This window comes from Carassius carassius, chromosome 3, assembly GCF_963082965.1.
Source record: "Carassius carassius chromosome 3, fCarCar2.1, whole genome shotgun sequence".
NCBI lineage: Eukaryota > Metazoa > Chordata > Actinopteri > Cypriniformes > Cyprinidae > Carassius > Carassius carassius.
In genome coordinates, this window is record NC_081757.1 from 37,128,359 (window position 1) to 37,152,609 (window position 24,251).

Below are 24,251 nucleotides of genomic sequence, written 5' to 3' on the forward strand. Positions count from 1 at the left end.
TGAGCACAAAGCTCCATTTCCCAAACAGTCGAGTGTGCAAGCCTTTAAAATAAACTCCTTTGTCAGTGAGAGATGCGTTCAGCACATGGTCAATGTCTAGAGGGCTTCGTTTTCAAGTGCACAACTTATGGCATTCGCTGTTCTTCTGTTGGTGGTTATCAAACAGTGTAGAATTACTGTGGGCACGCTCTTCTGGATTGAGGGTGAATTGCCTGTATTCGTTGTAAGGCCTCATGCACTTAATCGAGATGTCCATACTATGATGGTTCAGTATGAATACATGTATCGTTACACCCCTAATGCAAAGAAAACAAAAATAATTAATTAATTCAGAAATTCTTCTCTTCCATGTCAGTCTCCAAGGTCTTTATTTTTGGGTGAACTATCCTTTTAACAAATATTAGTCGCGTTTCCACTGCAGAAACTTTACCCAGGAACTAGGGACTTTGGGCTGGTACTCGGTGTGTTTCCACCGCAGGAACCAGGAACTAAAAGTTCCAGGAAAAAATTTCCTCTCAGAAAGGCCCTGCTGGCGAGGTAGTACTTTTTCAAAGTTCCCGGAACTTTTGGGGGCGGGACTTGGGCGCTAAACATGCTGATTGGTTGAGTTCACGCAGAATTGTGATTTCAACCACCATTTATTCAGATCGTTTACAAAATATTACTGTTATTGTGTAATTAAATTTAATTTGAAAAGTATTTCAGTCGAGAATGTAGTTTTTTAAAACTCAAATCTGTGGTTTATTTATAAAGACCCATTTTTAGCTATTTAAAAATGTGTTTTACCGATTTTGGAGACTATCAGCTCCACACGATCAGCGAGAGCTCAGTGCTCATGTATCCGCCGAGAGCAGTCTCACTTCGGCTAGACCTTCTGACGTTTGCCGCTGGCTCTGATGTCTTAAAATATATTTCACTTTGGGTAAATCTAACAGGTAATCTTTGGCCTGTATTCAATTTATCTATATGTTAAAATGAAAATAAAAAGAACTAATTGATATAATATTTTGTTTCAGTGTAATGGCTGTATATATACACATTTCCCTGAACTAAGTACATTTCTGCTGCTGTTATTATTTTTAAATGAAAACTGAAAGGAGGCAGTGGTATTTGATATCCTATTTCATTTTGTTGTAAATATTCAGTGAGGAAAATTGCAGTAGCCAAGGTGAGCTGACTGATGTTGTCAAGTACGCTCCTGTTTGCAGAATTACCGGACTTGTGTCGTCGCAGACATCACACTCTCGAGTCAAATGCGCAAAGTTTGAACTACCGAGGATGCAAGTCCAAAATGTGCGCACATTGTATTGAGAAACGCGTGCAGACTTACATCACCAGACTATTTGCCTAATCTTCCCGGTACTTTAGACCGCATTGGAAACGCAGAAAGCAACAGGTCTGGGGGGAAAATAGTTCCTGGGGAAAAAAGTTGCTGGTACAATTGTTCCAAGTAATTTCGGTGGAAACACGGCAATTGTGACTTGTTTCTTGGATATCAAAGACAGGCATGAAATCACATTGAAAAAGCATTTCTCAAAAGTAAACAGCTTATAAGCAATGACATTTGACTCCAAAAAGTCATGTTTTACCAATGCTCTCTGCTTCTAATAAAACTTGGAACTTCTTTTTTTGTTAACTCAAACCTGAACCTACAGCTCCTATTAACATTGGCATTTAGATCTCCTTTTGGTCCAATTTACAGTATATTCTCAATACATTTATCTGCCACTTTTATCAAAAGTGCCAACAATACTCTTCATGGCCAAGTTATCTGAAGGCATGATAAAATATTAGAAATTTGACAATGGAAACAATTATTGGATTGCCGTTTCTATCACAGTTACACTCACATGATACTTGCAATGTTGCATTATATTGTAAATGTTACATCACGAAAATGAATTTTTCCATGCATGAACTTCTACTTACCATATTTGATCAGTTATGTCATTTATACAATGATCAATGTTTATATGTGAATAAAAGCCTACATTAAATCCATTAATCATGTTCATCATCTATGCATCTGTTCTTCAGAGGACTTGGATTAAATTGCTTGATTCATATGATTACATTTATGAACTTTTTGAAGCATCAATAAGTAGAACCAAAAATTTTAATTTGACAACAAGTATCCGATTCCCGACCTTAAGTATCCAAATCTGGAATAAGAATCACATTTTTTTATTCCCTAACCTACAGGGCTCTCCACCACTACAATCATTTTAGAAGTGAGCAGAAGTGAAGTTTGTACTTCAATATGTAATATCACAAATTAGACTTGACAACAACTGCGACACATTTGATTTCTTTCAGGTTTGTCCAGCTCATGCATGGGCATGTTATATAGCAATCCTACTTTCAGGTCATTATAATATGATTGTTCAGTCCACATATAATGTAAACTATACTCCACCCAACCTGGACTACATCAACATATGGACATTTGGGAATCGTCGATGAGTGATCATGAGACCCTTTTTTCAAGTATTAGGCAAATGTGCCCCTTTATAATCAGGCTTATCTCTGAGTAAACAAAGAGCAACCCCTTCATCACACATTCAAACACGCTGGGTAAATACAAGTTACCTCACACCAGACCTAGTGATATTGATACAAAACAAACTTTAAATGAACATCTAAATCTAAATAACTACTAAAACTAAACAATAAAAAATGCTGAATTACAGTAGTCCTAAAAGACCAAGCATTTTGGTGGAATGGAAAATTAAAAATAGCTTAATTTGTTTCAAAGATGATTTATAGGTTCGTAACAACAAGGGTGAGTAAATGATGAAATTGGTTGATTTTCAATTTTGCATAGTTAACTTCTGCAAAACACTCTGTAGGAATCCCTTGACCAATGAGAATTTCTAACAGGAGGCTCCAGCTGTCCACTGCTAATGTCATAGTTCAGAGACGTTCCGTAATACCAGCAGACAGATGGGACATGTGGAGTCCTCAGAGTGTCTCAGAGTTATGCATGCATGTGTTTTTAAACAAGACTCTGGCACAGTGCCAACGCAGTGGCATCTTGGAGCATGCGGTGCTGGTTTGGTGCCAGGGCAAGCCTAACCCCAGTGAACCCATTACACAGTGCACTTCTGTTTCTGGCTGCCGTTACATCACCCAGACTCTGACACTGGTACAGGAGTAAGTACAGCAAACCAGTCACAGTGGTTAAAACTTAAACTTTTTAAAACCCATCAAATAGTTGTTAATGTGAAAGCAGGTTAGGATTAAAAACATTAAAATATATTCAAGAGTTTTGTTTGAGGCACATAACTGAACATAATATGTAGTTATGCCTAAATATGATGTTGAACCAAAGGACAATTTTCAAGTCAGTGAGGCAGATCTTGGCAAGCTGAAATGGCTATAGAGCCCATACCTTTTGCCGTCAGTCAAGGGTCTGGCTAAAATTGTAGTGGGAGTAACAGGACTCTAGGGTTGGGAATCATTTCAATTCTGCTTATCGATTCCCAGTTTCAATTCCAATGTGATTAAATTATGATATAAAACATTTATCCTGTCACTCTTTTTTACATACCATTTATTGAAGCTGAATACCATGAACAAAAATCAACAGGCTACATAAAAACTGGACTCTTTAAGAGCTGTTTGTGTGCAAAATGTTTTTTTCCCCAATGAAGGTTGTGGTTCTCTCATGATTCTGAAGAAAAAACATTAGGCAACTAAACAAAATCACGTGTCATTTATGAATAAATGATTCAATGACTTAAGATGAACTTGTTGCATTACTGGATGAATCAGATTTCACATTGATGTTTGTATCGTATTCACGATCTTTAAATTAAAGTGCTTTGTCATGTTGGTGGTGACGCCTCTCTTGCTTAGATTAGATTTTTTGCCATCTGATCGCAAATGTAGCCAAACTTTGGAGCGCTTAGATTAGTGAGAAGGTCCTGATAGATCACTAGGTCGGGTCCTCACAGATGAAGAAATAAAAGCACATAGGAATCGAAAGACGGAATCTAAAATTTTATTTGACAACAAGTATCCGAATTATGAAATACGTAAAATTCCAAATAAGACTTCACAACAACTGTAACACATTCTTTTTTCCTTTTAGTTTTTTCCAGCTCATGCATGGGCATGTTCTAGAGCAATTCTACTTTGAGGTCCTTATCATCTGATTGTTCAGTCCATATATTATGTAAACTATACTCCACCCAACCTGGACTACATCAACATAAGGACATTTGGGTATCGTCAATGAGTGATCATGAGACACATGGATGAAAGAACTGGTTTAAAGAGAGCATATAGCTCAGAGGCACATTTACTGTATGTGGCCAAGTGTAAAAGGAATTGTTCATCAAACAAATCAAAGTGACCAAGAGTGTGACCTAGCTTTTTTCCAAGTATTAAACACACACACACACACGTTGGGTAAATACAAGTTACCTCACACCAGACCTAGTGACTAGTGATATTGATACAAAACATAAAATCTATATAACTACTCAAACTCAACAATAAAAATGCTGAATTACAGTCCTAAAAGACAGTTCATAAAAATAAAAAAGGGTATTATCAAATCCTTTTCCCCCAAATTCCATTTTATATTTTTCTAAATTCAGTGTTTTCTGTTTTCTATTTTTCCAGTACCAGTTTTAATGGTTAAATTAAATTGTATTAATTAAAAAGCATGTCTAATTAATTGAGATAATGAAACTTACAATGTTTAACAGCAAATTATTAAAACTTTATAAAAAATAAAAAAGTAAATGTTTAAAGGCCCTGTGAAATGCGTTTGAGAATTTTTTTTTCTCAAAATTAGTTTTATTTTTATCCTATTCTGTAATTTTCTGGTTTCCATTTTAATGGTTCCAATATTTTTTTAATTATCAAAAGTTTTTTTAAATATAAAGCATTATTAGATTTGATAAAAATAATGTATTTATTATTATTTTATATATTTCTCTTAATCAGAAATACCATGTTTTTCTGCTAAACAAATTCTGGTAAATCATTTTTTCTGGTAGATATTCCTTTACAAATTAGGTTTTAATAAGAATTTTATTAGTAGTAGTAGTACTATCATTACATTAAGGAATCAATATCTGTTACAGTTTCTTCAAGTTCAACCAAGCTTTTATTTTGACAGGTTGCTTTGAAGACCTTTAAGTTTCTGTTTATATGTGATATGATGATAGTTTTTCTCAAAAAAATTGGTAAAATGCTCATTAAAAAAAGTGACACCCAGAGCAGTTCTACAAATTATGTTCATGTGTTAGTATGTACTAAAAAAACAATCCCGAGGATCACCATTCTTTCATGCAGAGACACACAGAACATGCAGGATTCATAGACACTAGTCCATGCTGCGTTTAGATTTTAGTGTACTGACCTACTTTTAATTTATGCATCAAATGAAATTCCACAATATCCAGTAAATTCAATTTTTAATACTGGATTCCATGATTCTGTCCACTTTTTCGCATTGTGGATACCATACAGTCCTAAATGTTGTTTCAAATTTGACTTTCTTGATTCAAAATCATTGGGGACCTCAGTGTTCTTGAAAAAATCTTCTTTTACGTTCCACGGAAGTAAGAATGCCATACAATCTTTGAAACAACAAGGTAGTTGTCATGAGTAAATGACAGAATTTTTAAGTGAATTACCACTTAAAGAGCAAGTGATAAAATGGCAACACCAAACATATTAGTTATGCTAGTGAAGAGAAGCAACTCTGTGTCATTCACACCCTGTGTAAGTGTGTGTGGGTGTGTTGGTAAAGGAGTAAAGGGTGTGTAGTTAATACTTTGTCGGTGGGTGTAAACGTGAGTTTTAAAGCACGATGTTCCATTGCTCATCTATTAGTCAGCAGCACATTAAGGAGGAATAAGCTCTTCCATTGATGGCCGCGGTCTTTAAACTGCACACACCCTTAGCCCTGTTTAAACAATAGCCATAGCTATGGCCTTAAAGACGCTGATAGACTGCAGACACATGTGGAAGCAGGAAGAGGAAAGCTAGACCAGACTGCAGCAGAAAGTGAAGACTAGCTTCCCAAACATGTCCAGGAATGTAGCATACAGCCCCTAATGGACAGAAGATGAAAAATAAACCACAGATCTCCATGAACTGTCTATCTGACACATTTAATACAGAGGGCAGTTTACAAGGAGGAAAGACTCCCACAACTTTTTAAGAAATGGCCAAAAAGCTATTGGCCAAAGAGCTATAAAGGGAAAAAGCCACTTCTCAAAGCAGTATTATTATTAGTAGTAGTACTATAGAATGGGAGTCTTGTTTTCAAGGAAGCATTTTCAGTAGAGCAAGGAATCCCATGATGCATGCATGTTTTCTGGCACATTCAAAGTGAAATTGCCGATGAGTGGTGTTCAAAGTTTCCTGAAACAGATGACCGTACATATTGCAGCATTATTAGTCTAATAATTAAAATATCTTCTTTAACAGATCTTTAAGATGGCTTAAAGTCTGAAGAAAATGCCTACTTTATCCCTATAAAGCCTTAAACATCTTAGAAACCCAAAGAAGCCATGTTATCAGGCTTGACAAGGCAGGGCTGGATCACGTCCACAAACTTCTGTCCAACCCTACAGATCAGATTTAGTTTGGAGCATTTCCCAACAAGAAACTTAACTATTCACTCTGAATAGCAGCACACTGCCCTCACAATTCAATCAAGTGAGCTGCACAAAGTTGTATTGAACTAATTATTAAAGACTATATATGCAGAAGACTTCTTATTCTTTTTTTACTATCAGATTTTGATCTTTTGAAAAATGAACTTCCACATACAATAAAGGTCAAGGAGGTCCAAAACAACACTGGACGTCAATGACCTTCATTGTATGGAGCTAGAAAAACAATGCAGAATGCAGGAATGTAGCCAACCACTTTTAAGCATGAATGAAATGTTGAAAAATCTAAACATTAATGCCATTCCAAACCCTTTTCTGCTTCGGGGGAACAAAAACACATTATTTTGTAGAATTTCACAGCCACTTTGTTCTATAAACATTAACGGTTTTGGTAATTTTAAGGAGAACCATATAAACCATGAAAACAACAAAGTGACATTTTTTTGGGGGGGTGGGGGGGTCTGCTATCTCTTTAATGACACAGTTGCCCACACATTGCATAAGTGTGGTCTTAAACTGTAAACAGTTCAGCTTTAGGGCTGCATTGCAGTTCTGCGCTATTGCTTGCTAAGAAACAGGTGGTGACCAGAAACACAGCCCACATTAATCACATGGGCCCGGCTGGTGGCTGGGGGAGGGGGAAACCAACATACTTTAGTAAAACATCCCACTAGGAACTCTGAGAAAGGAGGCCAATCTGATTAGCTGTGACGTTGAGACAAACACAGGGATTCCCTCCAGTGTCCCGCTGAGCATTACAGGTATCTGTCGAGTGCACTCTGAACTCTCAGTGACCAGTATGGAAATGTCTGACAGCAACCGCCAATGCAAACAAAGCAAAATGCAAATATTTGGCACTGTAAAAATTATATTTATAAATAACTATGAAACATCTCTGCAAGTGACTCATGCTGCATGCATAATTAAATATAGACATTAATGAGGGCAGACTGCAGTAGAAATAAAAAGACTGTGTGATGAAAGACAAATATAAAACACACTGAAATGTCAGTATTTAATTAATGTTCCACTAATTTCAGCTTCAGTTTCATTCTTAGCATAGGTTTGAAAAATAACATTGTACAATCAAATGCCATTAAAACATGTCCAGATCACATCTCACTCCAGAATCCAAAAATAGATCAATACAATTTAGTAGCATAAAGTTTACAATCAGTCAGATTTTTCAATGTGCAATAATTTTAGTAACATCTGAGCACATTTAGTAGTGATATAGTTTTGCATTTGTGACAGTATCACTCTCATTATACAAACTGAAAATATTTTACATTTTTTAATTAATTTAAATTTATAGAAACGGTGTAATATAAAACTATGCAATATTATGATTTCCTTTTTTGATGAGTATAAATAAGGAATAACATAAGCAACTAAAAGCAATAAATATAGTACATAAGATGTTTCTGAAAGAAGTCTCTTATGCTCACCAAAGCTGCATTTATTTAATCAAAAACAAAGTAAAAACAGTAACAACTTTCTGGCACCTCTTTTACTTGTATTCTACTGTATGGACAGAACTATCACTTTCTAAAAAGGTAAATGATGAGAGAATTTTCCTTTAAAGTTTTAACTTAAGGTTTAAGTCAGTGGCTACCATGAACATTTTTGGTTAGCAAAATTCTTTAGAATATCTTTTTGTATGTGTGTGTGTGTGTGTGTGTGTTCAACAAAAGAAAGAAACTCAAACAGGTTTGGAACAACATAAGCAGTGTTGGGGAAAGTTACTTTTAAAAGTAATGCATTACAATATTGTGTTACTCCCTAAAAAAGTAACTTATTACGTTACTTAGTTACTTTTTATAGAAAGTAATGTGTTACAATGTGTTTTTAATAGAAGTTCTATTTACAAATGTAAAAGCCCTTTCACACCAAAAAGTGTAATGAATAAACCTCAGGCTGAAGGAAAAGTCAATTGACGTCTGTATAGTAGAACACAGGAGAAGAAGGTTCAACACTCTTCAGCAATAAAAAAAACTAAATGAAGCACAACTTTTAGTTTATCTAAAGTCATTTTTGCTTATTAGTATGGTTGAACTGGATCAAAGGTCAGCAAAGACACTGGTTAATAAAATGGGATTTTTTATTACATTTGTGTTATTTAACATACAACCCGAATTCCGGAAAAGTTGGGACGTTTTTTAACTTTTAATAAAATGAAAACTAAAAGACTTTCAAATCACATGAGCCAATATTTTATTCACAATAGAACATAGATAACATAGCAAATGTTTAAACTGAGAAAGTTTACAATTTTATGCACAAAATGAGCTCATTTCAATTTTGATTTCTGCTACAGGTCTCAAAATATTTGGGACGGGGCATGTTTACCATGGTGTAGCATCTCCTTTTCTTTTCAAAACAGTTTGAAGACGTCTGGGCATTGAGGCTATGAGTTGCTGGAGTTTTGCTGTTGGAATTTGGTCCCATTCTTGCCTTATATAGATTTCCAGCTGCTGAAGAGTTCGTGGTCGTCTTTGACGTATTTTTCGTTTAATGATGCGCCAAATGTTCTCTATAGGTGAAAGATCTGGACTGCAGGCAGGCCAGGTTAGCACCCGGACTCTTCTACGACGAAGCCATGCTGTTGTTATAGCTGCAGTATGTGGTTTTGCATTGTCCTGCTGAAATAAACAAGGCCTTCCCTGAAATAGACGTTGTTTGGAGGGAAGCATATGTTGCTCTAAAACCTTTATATACCTTTCAGCATTCACAGAGCCTTCCAAAACATGCAAGCTGCCCATACCGTATGCACTTATGCACCCCCATACCATCAGAGATGCTGGCTTTTGAACTGAACGCTGATAACATGCTGGAAGGTCTCCCTCCTCTTTAGCCCGGAGGACACGGCGTCCGTGATTTCCAACAAGAATGTCAAATTTGGACTCGTCTGACCATAAAACACTATTCCACTTTGAAATAGTCCATTTTAAATGAGCCTTGGCCCACAGGACACGACGGCGCTTCTGGACCATGTTCACATATGGCTTCCTTTTTGCATGATAGAGCTTTAGTTGACATCTGCTGATGGCACGGCGGATTGTGTTTACCGACAGTGGTTTCTGAAAGTATTCCTGGGCCCATTTAGTAATGTCATTGACACAATCATGCCGATGAGTGATGCAGTGTCGTCTGAGAGCCCAAAGACCACGGGCATCCAATAAAGGTCTCCGGCCTTGTCCCTTACGCACAGAGATTTCTCCAGTTTCTCTGAATCTTTTGATGATGTTATGCACTGTAGATGATGAGATTTGCAAAGCCTTTGCAATTTGACGTTGATGAACATTGTTTTTAAAGTTTTCCACAATTTTTTTATGCAGTCTTTCACAGATTGGAGAGCCTCTGCCCGTCTTTACTTCTGAGAGACTCTGCTTCTATAAGACAAAGCTTTTATAGCTAATCATGTTACAGACCTGATATAAATTAACTTAATTAATCACTAGATGTTCTCCCAGCTGAATCTTTTCAAAACTGCTTGCTTTTTAGCCATTTGTTGCCCCCGTGCCAACTTTTTTGAGACATGTAGCAGGCATTAAATTTTAAATGAGCTAATTAAGTGGATAAAAGTGTAAAATTTCTCAGTTTAAACATTTGCTACGTTATCTATGTTCTATTGTGAATAAAATATTGGCTCATGTGATTTGAAATTCCTTTAGTTTTCATTTTATTAAAATGTAAAAAACGTCCCAACTTTTCCGGAATTCGGGTTGTAGTATTTAACATAATTATTGCAGGTTTGAGTCATATTCTGAGTTTGCATTTCACTGTTTGAATATATTTTTTGATAAATACTAATTTATTTTTGCAACTGGGATGGATTAATGCACATTCACATTTAATGTAGAACTACATCATGTTCACACAGTGCACACAACGCCTCTATACTTCTGATTTCTCCCAAGATGGGGACAGAAGACTTGTCAGTCAATAAATGACAAAATGTAACTGGCGTTATTTTTTTGTAAAAGTAACTAAGATATTTTCTTGTAAATTTAAAAGTAATGCGTTACTTTGCTAGTTACTTGAAAAAAGTAATCTGATTACGTAACTTTTCTACCTGATAATGTTACTTGTAATGCGTTACCCCCAACACTGAACGTAAGGAGGAGTAAATGATAACAGAACTGTCATTTTTGGGTGGTGCACCATTTAATGGCAGCTATTCTGTGTGGAGATGCTGAAGAATAATTCAAGTGCTGCCTTTACAAACACTCATGCATTACAGTATGTGTGTATGGAAAAGAAGAACATCTGTGTCTGACTAAAACTCTTTACCATCACTAACACATCACTAGTCTAGCAATATCACAAAAACCAGTACAGACTTCTTATGCTATTACTAAATGCAAACATTTGTATCATAATTTTTAATTTTGACATTGAAATTGAAAATTGACATTGAAAAGATCTGACTGTCCTAAATTGCATGCGTGTAATTTACAAGTTCCTGTGGCTACAAAATAGCTTAATATGAGAAATTGTTCAATAAAATTAAGTGAGTCTACATTAAGTGAAGTGACATTCAGCCAAGTATGGTGACCCATACTCTGAATTTTTGATCTGCATTTAACCCATCCGAAATGCACACACACAGAGCAGTGAACACACACACACACACTGTGAGCACACACCCGGAGCAGTGGGCAGCCATTTTTATGCTGCGGCGCCCGAGGAGCAGTTGGGGGGTCGATGCCTTGCTCAAGGGCACCTAAGTCGTGGTATTGAAGGTGGAAAGAGAACTGTACATGCACTCCCCCCACCCACAATTCCTGCCGGTCCAGGACTCGAACTCACAACCTTTCGATTGGGAGTCCGACTCTCTAACCATTAGGCCACGACTTCCCCAAATAGTTAATAAAAAAAGTTGTGTGTGCTACTCAACCAAAAAAAAACAGCAACACTCAATACAATTAATATTAAGAGAACATTAAATCCCATACCAGCCTTCTTCACCATTCACAATATCTTAACTACTCACTACAATACATGGTGTAAAAAGCTTGATTGGTTTGTATAAATAAAGCACAGCTGTAAGGAGAAGAAAGCCATTCATTGGCATGGCCTGGGTGTTTACTATCTAGCGTTCAACAATGCAATTCAAGCAATAGTCTGAACATCTAGGTGAACTAAGTCAACAGTCAGTCAGGTCTTTTACAACAATAAAAAACCATGCCAACAAAGAATGAGCTTAATGATTTGCCATTTTCTTTGTCAGACCTACTAGCAATCCAGTTAACAAAAGTTCAGTCTTTCCAATTATTTCTTTCCTTGTATAAAAAGCACAAGTGCTTCATGATGTTTGAAAGAAGAAAAAAAAAGAAGGTTTTCAAAAAGAATGTAAGTCAAATCCACACAGAGTGGATGAGATTTACCACACTTGAGAGAAACTGACAGTTTGTTGTGTTGGAGTGAAACCACACCTGGACCAAAGGTCTGTAGAGAGACATGCAGGAACCCTGGGAATGCAAGCATGATGGATCCTTTTCACAGACTGTGATGTTCCACAGTTAGAAATACTGCAAATCTAGCTATAGTTCTAGCAATTTGTTTTATATTTTATTTGTTTATATTACAATGTTGTTAAAAAAAAACTAGTAAAAAGGATGTTTCTAATGTACCTGCTGGGGGAGTGATGGTAAATTTGACATCGCTCTCTTTTCTGACTACCTTAATCTTTCTACATGGGTTTTTTTTTTGTTTTTTTCATTTTGCTATTTGAGCAAATGGGAATGTAAACTCTTCAACACTTGTTGAAGTCTCTTTTCACCACTTCAGAAGTTTACTCTAACACTTCTGAAGGACCATTGGTCAGGGAAGACCTCAACTGTCCAGTCCAAATAATGTTAGCTTGCATACTGACCATGATAACAGGTGAACCAAAATTCTACGAAATAAATGCTAACATGCAATAATGCTTTTATGACATTTCATTATACTGGTAAACTACAGAACACCGTAATCTAGCAGAATTATATTGTTAATGACAAAACTTAAGTAAAATCTGACTGGCTGACCAGAAGCAGCAGCGATGTGAACCAGACTTACTGATACTGATAGTCAGACGTCTGGCTCTGTGAGACTAGACAATGTATTGCCCAGCATTTCAGACAAGGATTTATCAGGACACCTTCACTGTGTTTACAACAGGATTCAGTGATTTCAGTGGAGAACTGATTAAAACCAATTTTAATTGATTTGACAGATAAAGTACAGAAGAGCTGGCTTAACCCTTTTACTCATACCACTTAAGATCCAGAAAAGCAGTGACCCTACATGATCAATCCGTGTTTGTGAGAGGTGGCATTGTACATTACCTTCCTCAAATCACATAAGTAAAGACGATTCAGGCTAAACTTTTGATGTTCACTTCATTTTGAGGAATTTTGTTTTAAATTTACTATTGTGACATCATGATTTATCATAAATCTATTACATTACATTACATGACTGGACACACCTGAGGGCTACCAAGCGATATCTACACAATAAAATAAATATTCACGAATTATGCCTTATTTATTTTGTGCTCAAAACAGCTATAAAGTGCTTCTAAGGGGAACAGAAGATGTTGTCTCTTTTTCTCCAAATACATCATTTAAAATATAAATTATAAAAACAGCAATCCGACAATATTTGAGTGAATCCTTTATGTAATAAAAGACTAGGCCTATTTTTTAAAATACATATATCGAATATTCACTTACCCATAATTTGGGTTTATGATTGTGTTAAAGAAATGAATTCCTACAATCAAATTCGTATGGTTTTCATACAATCTGCTAATGGCTAAATGACGATTAGGTTTAGAGGTGGACATTCAAAATCACCACCTTGTAACATAAGATCAGGTTGGAGTTTCCACTACGTAAAATTTAAATGTAATACTTTCTGATTATTTCACGTCAACATAATTTGACTGTATTAAAAAAAAAAAAAAAAAAAAAAACTGGACTTAGTTTGCCTCATCTTTTATTCACATACTGTAGATCTTTATAAAGCTCAGCAACACTTTTTTTAAACCATAAAAACGAAATGATCAAGATACTGTTGGCTTTAATACATACCAGAACATCTCTGCCAGGATAAAGAATAATAACATACAGTAAATCCCCCAAACTCTGCTGCCCCACCCAGTGCTAGCAGTGATTCTCAATAATCCCAGTAGTGCATTAGGACTAATGACAGTAGGTATTAAAGATTCATTACAGTCTGCTGGGGAGGAACGGCCATGCTGTGACCCAGGCTGACTCTTATATGGCTCTAGCTGAAATGTTTCTGTTGGACTGAAAAACACCAATCCTCACTTAGGCCTGGAAACGAACCCAAGCAGCCTGCCAAACTCCCAGAGACCCTTACCTCACACACCGTCACACAATCACACAAATACCTTTAAACCCACCGAATTACTCAAGAAAACAACAGAACTGAAGACTGTGCCAAGGTTTAGATATTGCGAAAATTGGACCGTAGAAAATGACATCAGAGAAATCCAACGACCAAAAAGTTAACTACTTCTAAACCAGAAGTCCAAATACCAAATATAATTAAATGGAACATTTTTCAAACTTGTTCTATTAGGAAAAACTGAAACCTCTCAACACACAAGGGACTTTCAAACATATTCTGCACAATTATTTGATTCTAAAAAAAGACCCACTGTATGGTTAACAACTGAAATTTCTGAATCATGAAACAGAAGTCTTTACTAACCATCTGATGCATTACAACGCAACACTTCTGATTAAAGATACCAGCAGCACACAAATGCCAAGCACTGAGTCAACAACTCTTTAAAAATGACAGCAGAAGGTTTGTTGGATGAATAATCCTCACTACATATTAGCCAACTCATAACACAGACTCCCAACTATCAACGCTACTGATCTGGCAGAAAGCCAGCATGAGATGAGTCTTTGAAACTGATATTCTCACTCGAGCAGAAATGTTAAGCTTTAGAGAAGATTATACCCATAACAAAAGCCTGCTAAAGAAGAAGAAAGTGGCGTACAAATTAAAGCTCCTGCATTTCAACTGCCAGGCAACTCTTCACTGATAATTCGAAATATATAAACGCCTTTCTAAACTTCTGTCATAGGCCTCGAAGAACAGGCTGCATTACATTTACATTTATTCATTTAGCTGACGCTTTTATCCAAAGCGACTTACAATTAATTGCTATATATGTCAGAGGTTGCATGCCTCTGGAGCAACTAGGGGTTAAGTGTCTTGCTCATTGACACATTGGTGTCACACAGTGGATTTGAACCCGGGTCTCTCACGCCAAAGGCATGTGTCTTATCCACTGCGCCAACACCACCCCATCACATCAATCACATCAATGTGCCTGAAAGAAAAGTAAAAAAAATTAATAAATTCTGTTATTAATTACTCCATTAATTACTCCAAACCGGTAAGACCTTCGTTCATCTTTGGAACACAAATGAAGATATTTTTGATGAAATCTGAGAGCTTTCTGACCCTACATAGACAGCAACAGAACTACTATGTTCAAGGCCCAGAAAGGTAGTACGGGAAGTCTTGTGGGTTTGGAACGACATGAGGGTGGCTAAATAATGACAGAATTTTCATTTTTGGGTAAACTAATCAACATAATCAATGCACAGTTGATCATACATCCAGAAACATAATTCATTTTATTAAGAATTACATGAGGGGTGCTTGGCCATGATAGTTTCCATCATAAAATAAATGCTCTGGAGGTTCCAGATGTCTTTTGTGCTCCACTTTCAGTGTAAGTCTATGCGACGTGCAAGTCTGATATCTTAAAGTAGCCTAATACTCTACAACCCACATGATTTTAGGTATCACTCATTTCGGATGAATTAGCAACCACCACTAGTTAAAACATTAAAACTACACACTTGTACACCAGCCTTAACTCCCTTGCACTTAAAGAGCTTCGGGCACTGAGTGTGTGTATAAACCTGCAGTGTTGTCATTAGAAAGAGTGACAGATGGGTCACCACCATATGAGTAAAGAGGAAGAGACGTCTGTGTGCTCGGCCACTCAACACGCTCTGCATTAATCAGTAATGACTCTGCAAACAATTAAAGCCCATCCTCTCCACTCAAGAGCCATTCAATTGAGCCAGATGGTTGGGCATTAACCCATATGCTTAAACATTAGCCTTTTTTAAGCAAGCAGATAGCAAGTAAAAAAGTATGATTATATCAAGTGTTTTAGACTGAAATAGACAAATAAAATTCAATTTTCTAGGCATCTCACTAATCTGACAACCAATTTAGTTCATAGCACTATACTAACAAGCTTAATTTTGTCTGCCTTCAGGAATTGCGCAATAAAATAAAAGTTTTAATGAGAATGTGTGATTAATATTTTATGTAGTAACAATTTCATTAAAATCAATAAGGCACTCAAAGCTGTTCTGTATTGTCAATATACTGTAGTCCCAGTTGAAGCAGCAGTATATTGTTCATAAGACATAAAACACATCAGTGGAACATTAATAGTAACTACATTAGTGAAGCTACATATCCAGAGTCTGGCCAAATCATGAACTACATTACTTGGCAAAAGATGTTTATCTTTTGAACGATTATTATTAATAATGAATGTACTTATTTATTGCACATTATGTCTTATATAAAATGCTGGCAACAACATGCCAAAGCAATAGGCCACAAGAGACAGTTGCTTTGATTTTATTTTGGCCTCTTATGGTTCGCTTTAATAAATGTGTGCACATAAATTATTTTGATACCGACTTTTAACGTATCATTCTTCCAGTAACAAAAAACCCTACCGGTAAACTACACACAGAATGCACTAACCAAAGTAAAGTTGATAATGTTATCAAAACAGCATCATGTCCATCTTGGTGACAAAAGCCATGTGGAATTCCTGGCATGACTGGAGTCCACAAGAGCAGCTTTTAAAACCTGTTCTTTTGGCTGCATTATGACTGTAACATTGTATTGCATGACCTAGTGTATGCCTTTCTAAACTATCATCACTCAAAGAGGTTATCTAGACTACAAAACAAACAAAACTGGAAGCAAATCAAAGAATGTGACAATTGTAAAAAACACAATAACTTGGTTTATTAAAGGTGTGCCGTTGAGTATTTCAAACAAAGGCCGAAGAGCGAATGGCTCTCAGACCTCAAAGGTAATGCCTCAGGATTCAAAAGACTCACCAAGACAAGTTTTTCTGTTCACACTGAAACTAAAAATGCTGCATGAAGCAACACAATCACAGACAACCATATACACATGATGTGTTTAATATACAGATACCAAGCATGACCTGACAGGAATAGAAACCAAGCAACTGACAGAGAGAATGTCTAAACATGTTGCAGTGTGTTACGACAGAACGTAATTTTTCCTAAAGATCAGATCTAAGCTCAAACCTATAACTTGTTGCCAAAATGGTATTAACCTTACTGTTGTGTTCACGTCAATCTGACCCACTTTAAATTTTCGAACTGCTTCAAAAAGTGGCTAAAGCGTTTATTTTTTGAACACATAGATGTGTTTTTGGAAGACTGTACAAATTTAAATATTACTTTTGTGTTGGGGTCAAAGTAACCAAACATTAGTTTCCATGCCAAAAATCAGCACTTTGAAAACCAGCAAAAAATAGGGTATAAAAAAAAACAGCAGATTTTCGAACACTAAAAAATTGAATAAATTTTTTATCGAATTGAGTTTTACCAATGTGACAAAAGTGACAAAAGTTGTTTTTGGTTGTTAGTTTTATGGACCTCAATTACCATATTGTTGCAGCACAGTGCGAGTAGCTCATTTTACACTCACTGGAGTTTGAAAACCTGACATAACAAAAATGCAGAGAAACAACATAAACAACAAATACTACTTAGACTATGTACAAATAATGTTAAATAATATTTATATACTCTATTAATATTAATATTTTAAATTTCATAATAAAGAGTTTTATCCATGAACCTTTTAATATTGTTGATTTTTGGCAAATGGCATGGAAACAAATGTGGAACAATTTGACCCAGAACAAAAGTTGTACCCCGTTTTTGATTATTAATACCTAAGAAACTTAAAAAAGAAATTTCATTGGTCTAAAAAAACCATTGCCAACAACGTTGTGAAATATTACATCTATATAATGGGCTCTTACCTCCAGCACTGGTCCGGCACCCAGAATGATCTGCTCAACCCCACTAGCAAAGCCTTTCTGACTTAGAGCCGTGAGATGGTGGATCAGAAAGTTGGTGCTTTGAGTCTTGCCTGATCCACTCTCTCCAGAAATAACAATGCATTGATTCTGCTTACTCTGCAGCATAGCATGGTAGGCCACGTCCGCCACCGCATAGATGTGCGGCTCCAGCTTGCCCAGCTGGTGATTATCGTACATCTTAACATATTTGGGGTTGTAGATAGGAAGGAACTTAAAGGGGTTGATGACTATGAGGATACTGCCCACATAGGTGTAGATCTTCTCCTGTTTGAAGCGACTGCGAAGGTTGTCCAGCAGAGTCTTCTCATTGAGATCCGGCAGGTTACAAAGGTCATCGAAGTCCTTCGGCAAGGGCTGCGGCAGGAAGCCCCGCTCCACCATGCGCCGCCGCTCTTCTGTGACCTGCAGCCACATCTGCAAGTTGCCGTAGTGGATGGAGCCATCGAGGTTCTTTTCTCGCAGCAGGAAACGGTAGTCCTCACTGCTGAAGCGGTTCTCCAAGGCCATGCGAGGCCAAAGCATCATGCGCTGGACAGGACAGTCGGTTGGGTTGAGGATCCATTCTTCCCCGCCGAACTCCTTCACTTCTGCCAGGACGTAGCATTTCGTCCGATCTAGCTGGAGGCGTTCAATGACTTGCTCGATGACCTCCGCAGCCGAAGTGATCTTACGGGCGGTGACGGGGCAGTAGATGCTGCCCTCTGCGATGACCCCTGGGTAAATGTGCAGGGTGAACTCAGAGTCCTCAAAGCGTCGTCTCCCGCCAACATCATGAACACTCATATTGGAGCAGCAGTTGCCATCAGCACTCACTGTACATCCTTCAAACGATCCGAGTACTGCTTCAAGACATTACAACTGCCAGAGAAAGAAAAGAGACAATCAGTATGTTAACATGGACAACAATACTCCGATTTTAATATGATTAAGACAATACTATTAAGAATCTACCATGTAAACACAGATTTTTGATTACTTCAATTCGGCTAAAGTCATAATCGAAGTAAACCTAATCGAATTAAGACGTGGAGTATTACTATTTTAGTCACATTATTGAAGTGCAGTAAAGACACGTACACACCTTTATCACATTATTACCATTGTGTAATAAATTTCTGTCACTAAACACTAAACAACCGACTGCCCATTAAGGGTAGTCGTGGCCTAATGGATAGGGAGTCTGTTCGAGTCTCAGGTCCAGCAGGGATTGTGGGTCGAGGGAGTGAATATCCAGCACTCTCTCCATCCTCAATACCACGACTGAGGCAAGACCCTTGAGCAAGGCACTGCACCTCCAAATGCTACCCGGGCACCCTGCTCCAGTTGTGTGTTCACGGTGTGTGTTGTTCACTACTCAATGCTGTGTGTGTGCACTTGGATGGGTTAAATGCAGAGCACAAATTCCAAGTAGGGGCACCATACTTGAACACACGTCACGTCACGTCCTTTCCTTTTCTTAACTTTGGAACTAACCCTGCTTGTGTTAATCAAGTAGGCAAAGTTATCAATTGATCTCAAAATATTGCCCAATTAATTTGTCTCTGCATAGCCCAAAAATATTGCAAGCCTAATAACAGGGGTTGGACAATGAAACTTAAACACTCGCAAATATAGTGCTGGATTAGGGCTGGATGACATGACCTAAAATCAAAACCTTGATTACGATTATTGAATGATTATTTTATTTATTTATTTTTACAATCTTTTAACTCACATCTCATGTACAAGACTCTGCAAAAGACACGAGCGCAACGGTCATACATGTCCCTATAGTGCCGACTACACACGCAGTAAGTATCTTTTTAAGTGGAAATATTAATAGGATTTTAAAAAAGAAATAACCAACAAATTTATGTCGGTTACAGGTTCTGAATTTCGATTCTTCGATTAATCATCCAGCTCGGTGTTGGAGGTTTCGTGACCATATGCGAGTCTTCACTGATTTCCATTCCATCAGCAATGGCAGTGTATTAAACTTTAATTAGCAGAGCAATAGCACAGCTACTTTAATCCACACAACCTAATGGGATATATACCAGAGTTCAAAAGGAGGATAAATTGATGGCGCGTGTCTCGCTGGTGCACTTGTGACCAGGACAAGTCTTTGTGGTGTATCGAGAGCCATGGTATCCAGGGTAATGTGGGCATATCAGCACGAATTGCAAACCACATCCAACATTAGTAACCGTTAGCGCATGAGGAAGCTGTCTAAAAGGGACTTTATGCAAAAACTGCAGAATTAATTGTGCATCTCAAATCTATTGTTTCCAACTGGGAGATCCACAGGGTCAATATTCACGGTTAGGCTGTCATAGCCAAACCTTTGGTTACTTGTGCCAATGGCAAATGGCAGTTTCATCAGCGCAAATCTTGGCCTGTGGACAGAGATATTCATCAGAGATATTCATAATTTTCCTCTATTTTTGTCATATTTTTCTACTTAATCAGTTACCAGTTCTTAAAAAAATACCAAATTATACGAATGAATGTGCATTCAACAAGATGTAACAGTGTTTCAGGAATATTTGAAAATACCAAATATACCAAATACCAAATATATATATAGAGAGATATTCATAATTTTCCTCTTCTTTTGTCATATTTTTCTACTTAATTAGTTACGAGTTCTTAAAAAAATACCAAACTATACGAATGAATGTGCATTTAACAAGATGTAACAGTGTTTTATATTTTAAATTATGTCGGTTAGAGGTTCTGAATTTCGATTTCAATTACTCTTCGATTAATCGTCCAGCTCGGTGTTGGAGGTTTCGTGACCATATGCGAGTCTTCACTGATTTCCATTCCATCAGCAATGGCAGCGTATTAAACTTTAATTAGCAGAGCAATAGCACAGCTACTTTAATTTACACAACCTAATGGGAGACATACCAGAGTTCAAAGGAGGATAAATTGATGGCGCGTGTCTCGCTGGTGCACTTGTGACCAGGACAAGTCTTTGTGGTGTATCGAGAGCCATGGTATCCAGGGTAATGTGGGCATATCAGCACGAATTGCAAACCACATCCAACATTAGTAACCGTCAATGCATGAGGAAGCTGTCTAAAAGGGACTTTATGCAAAAACTGCAGAATTAATTGTGCATCTCAAATCTATTGTTTCCAACTGGGAGATCCACAGGGTCAATATTCACGGTTAGGCTGTCATAGCCAAACCTTTGGTTACTTGTGCCAATGGCAAATGGCAGTTTCATCAGCGCAAATCTTGGCCTGTGGACAACGTGAAACATGTATTGCTCTCTAATGAGTCCACCTTCACTGGCTGTGTAGAGAAGCCCCAAAGAGGCTTATCCACCCAGACTGTTGCGTGCACTGTTTGGGCAGCAATTTCAAATGGGCACATCCCTGCCAAGAACTATCGAACCATTCTGGAAGACCATGTGCTCCCAATGGTTCAAACATTGTACCCTGAAGGTGGTGCCATGTATTAGGATGATAATACACAAATACAAACAAAAAGACTGGTAACAGAGCGTTTTGATGAAGATGAAAGTGAAGGTGAACACCTCCCATGGCCTGCACATTCACCAGATCTGAACATTATTGATCCCCTTTGGGGTGTTTTAGAGGGAAACGTTTTCCTCCACCAGCATCACATAGTGGCCTTGCAACTGTTCTGCAAGAGGAATGGCTCAAAATCACCCTAGCCACTGTTCAGGACTTGTAGCTGTCATTCCTAAAACAAATTGATGGTCTGTTAGCAGCAAAAGAACGCAGTAATAAATTACTGTAGTCTAAAATAAGTTTCAGTTTCATTGCACAACTCCTGTATACTGTAAACAAGCATGGAACCAACAATGCAATGCTTTTGGGAAATGTAGCGGTATCTATCACAAGCAAATATCTCACTAATGGAATTATACATTTATGGACACAAGTAACAAGTTTCATTGGTAAGGATCCATGACAAATATGCAACCTCACTGGTATCATCCACTATTAGCATTTGAGTAGGGCCAACAATATATTTAACCAATTTTTATATATATATAGTCATATTTTTCTACTTAATCAGTTACCAGTTCTTAAAAAATACCAAATTATACGAATGAATGTGCATTCAACAAGATGTAACAGTGTTTCAGGAATATTTGAATTACAAATTTTCAAAACAACAATGCATTCTGAAGAGAGAAACAGATTACAATACAACTTTGCATAGGTTAAATAGTATGCACGCAGTCTTTTTTTTTTTTTTTATTCATCATCCATCAAACACGCTATGAATTTGCAAACATTGCAAAGCATACATTTCTGTCTGGATATCTAGATATTGTGTATCCATAGACATATTCTCTTTTAGCAAGAGTAAACTAATTCCGTTAATAATCCCACTCATAATTTCACAAAACAAACAAACCAAAAGATAAAGTTAAATGATTAACTTCAGTTTTTAAGTGATTAAACCAGACTTGTTTAAGAGTAACTATCAAGAATGGACAGATTTGTCTTTCAATACACACTGGGTCACTATCTGCTCTCAACAGAGCACAGAAAATCAGCCGGCTGCCAGAATCACCAGCTGCCACCTTTTCTAGCAGACACACAATAACTCGGTTCACAACCATCCACTTAATAATGCCTGAATAGTCTCTAAGGGTAACTATTCATTACAGAAGCCCTGTGTACACTGACGCAAAATAAAAACATGGTAATTGCTTTGTTAAATTACTATAAACGGTACATAAATGTCAATGTTTAACATAATACATCTGACTTCACTATAAGCGCCCAGCAAACTGAAATAATCCAGCAGGTTACAAAACTGAAATAACACCCACAGACCTGTATTTGTTTGAAGCTAAACAAATCATGAGTCTACCTTCAGTCTTCGCACAATCTGATGTGTTATTTCAGCTGAGGGCACAGGCTATCTTTTAAACAACAACTCAAACACTAACAGCCTTCGGTGTTTCAATACAGGAGCCTGTTCAGGAGCAGGGCTTTATTTATGTGTGTTTGTGAGGTCAATGTGGCCCCTGTCTGCTGGTGCCCGTCTCTCATCAGGAGCCAATGAGCCTCCCTCTTGTGCGGCTGAGACTGATATCTGGATTCCAGCCAGCGCTCTCAGGTGCAGAGACAGGTCTCGCTGAGGTCTCTGTTCGTGTTATTGATATAACAGACACAATCTACACAGGGACATTAGCAGAACACTGAATTGTGTTGGATGAAAATTTGGGCTTGTATTTAGACATCTTTTAAACATCAGGATTGTTTAAGGGCTTAACTGCAGTCCAAGACTTGTTCAAGTAGAATGTTTGGACACCATTTGTGGAAAAATAGCTGTTAAGGAAATGGAGAGCAGTGAGTGTTATGGCAAAACTAACAGATCCTATCATCCTCTAGCTGGTTTCCAATACACTGGCTATGTTTAGGAATACTTACATAGCTTTTGCGTACTGTGCAGCACATACTGTATAACATTTTAACTGCATGAAAAATGCAAACAATAATATTCTACAATGCTGTCACATAACCTCAATACAGTACAGGTTTAATTTACTAAGAAGTGTGCAGTCATCATAAAGCAAATAAACCCTATCACTTGACATACGTAAATTTTTTAAGCTGTTAAAAGCAAACGACATTTCGTTTTTGACCTTTTAAAATAGGTAAAAATAAGGATACCAAAATAAAAGTTTCTTCATATTTAAAATCTAAAATTATATTGAGATGTATTTACTATTTATTGATTTACTGGCATACAAACTTTGGAAAAAAGTTTTGTTACTCAGACATGTATGCAATTGTTTTGATGGGAAAAAGATGCATTTCATGTTTCGACATTGTTTGTTCTTCAGACATTACTCTTTAAAACAATAAGTATCAGCTGTGTTAATTTACTCATAGGCCACATTAAGATCCTCATATCTATGTAACTGAATCGCATTGAGATACAGGCATGCAAGCTTTAGCAAATAAGCATTTTGTTTTGTTTGTTTTTTTTTCTTTCATATTTTTGAAGTCAACTACTGGCAAATAATGCAATAAAGTCAACAAATTTTAAGCCTTATTTTTGGAAGTTTTTGAAATGTGGTAAGTTTGACAGTATTAATACCTATATTTAACACTAATAATTTATTTAAAATCTCAAAAGTAATATATCTGCTGCATATTATAATGTTGTGATAACCACTTTCACATTATTTAAATGTAGTGATATTATTTTTAAATTATAGTACAGAATTTTCATTTTTAGTGACTATTTATTGGATAATAACATGACAATAATTATTAACTTAACGGTATTACACAGAATTTCTACATTAGTGCACTGCATTATGGCATACAGAAAATATATACTGTACATGGTGTGCATACTGCAGTGTTTGCAGTGTGTCATCATATAAAGTGAATATTATATTAATAATTTAA

The 24,251-nt window shown here is 36.8% G+C and overlaps 1 protein-coding gene across 9 annotated transcripts in view; it reads right to left on the bottom strand.

Moving 5' to 3' along the window:
• The window catches only part of LOC132126074 (unconventional myosin-IXAa), a 132,200-nt gene that overhangs the window by 78,040 nt on the left and 29,909 nt on the right, over positions 1-24,251 (bottom strand). For all 9 annotated transcript variants that reach the window (XM_059537118.1, XM_059537153.1, XM_059537136.1 and 6 more), the window contains exon 2: positions 17,797-18,714. In XM_059537118.1, the coding sequence (XP_059393101.1) occupies positions 17,797-18,639 (843 nt within the window). In that variant the 5' untranslated portion in view covers positions 18,640-18,714. The remainder of the gene's footprint in view (positions 1-17,796; positions 18,715-24,251) is intronic.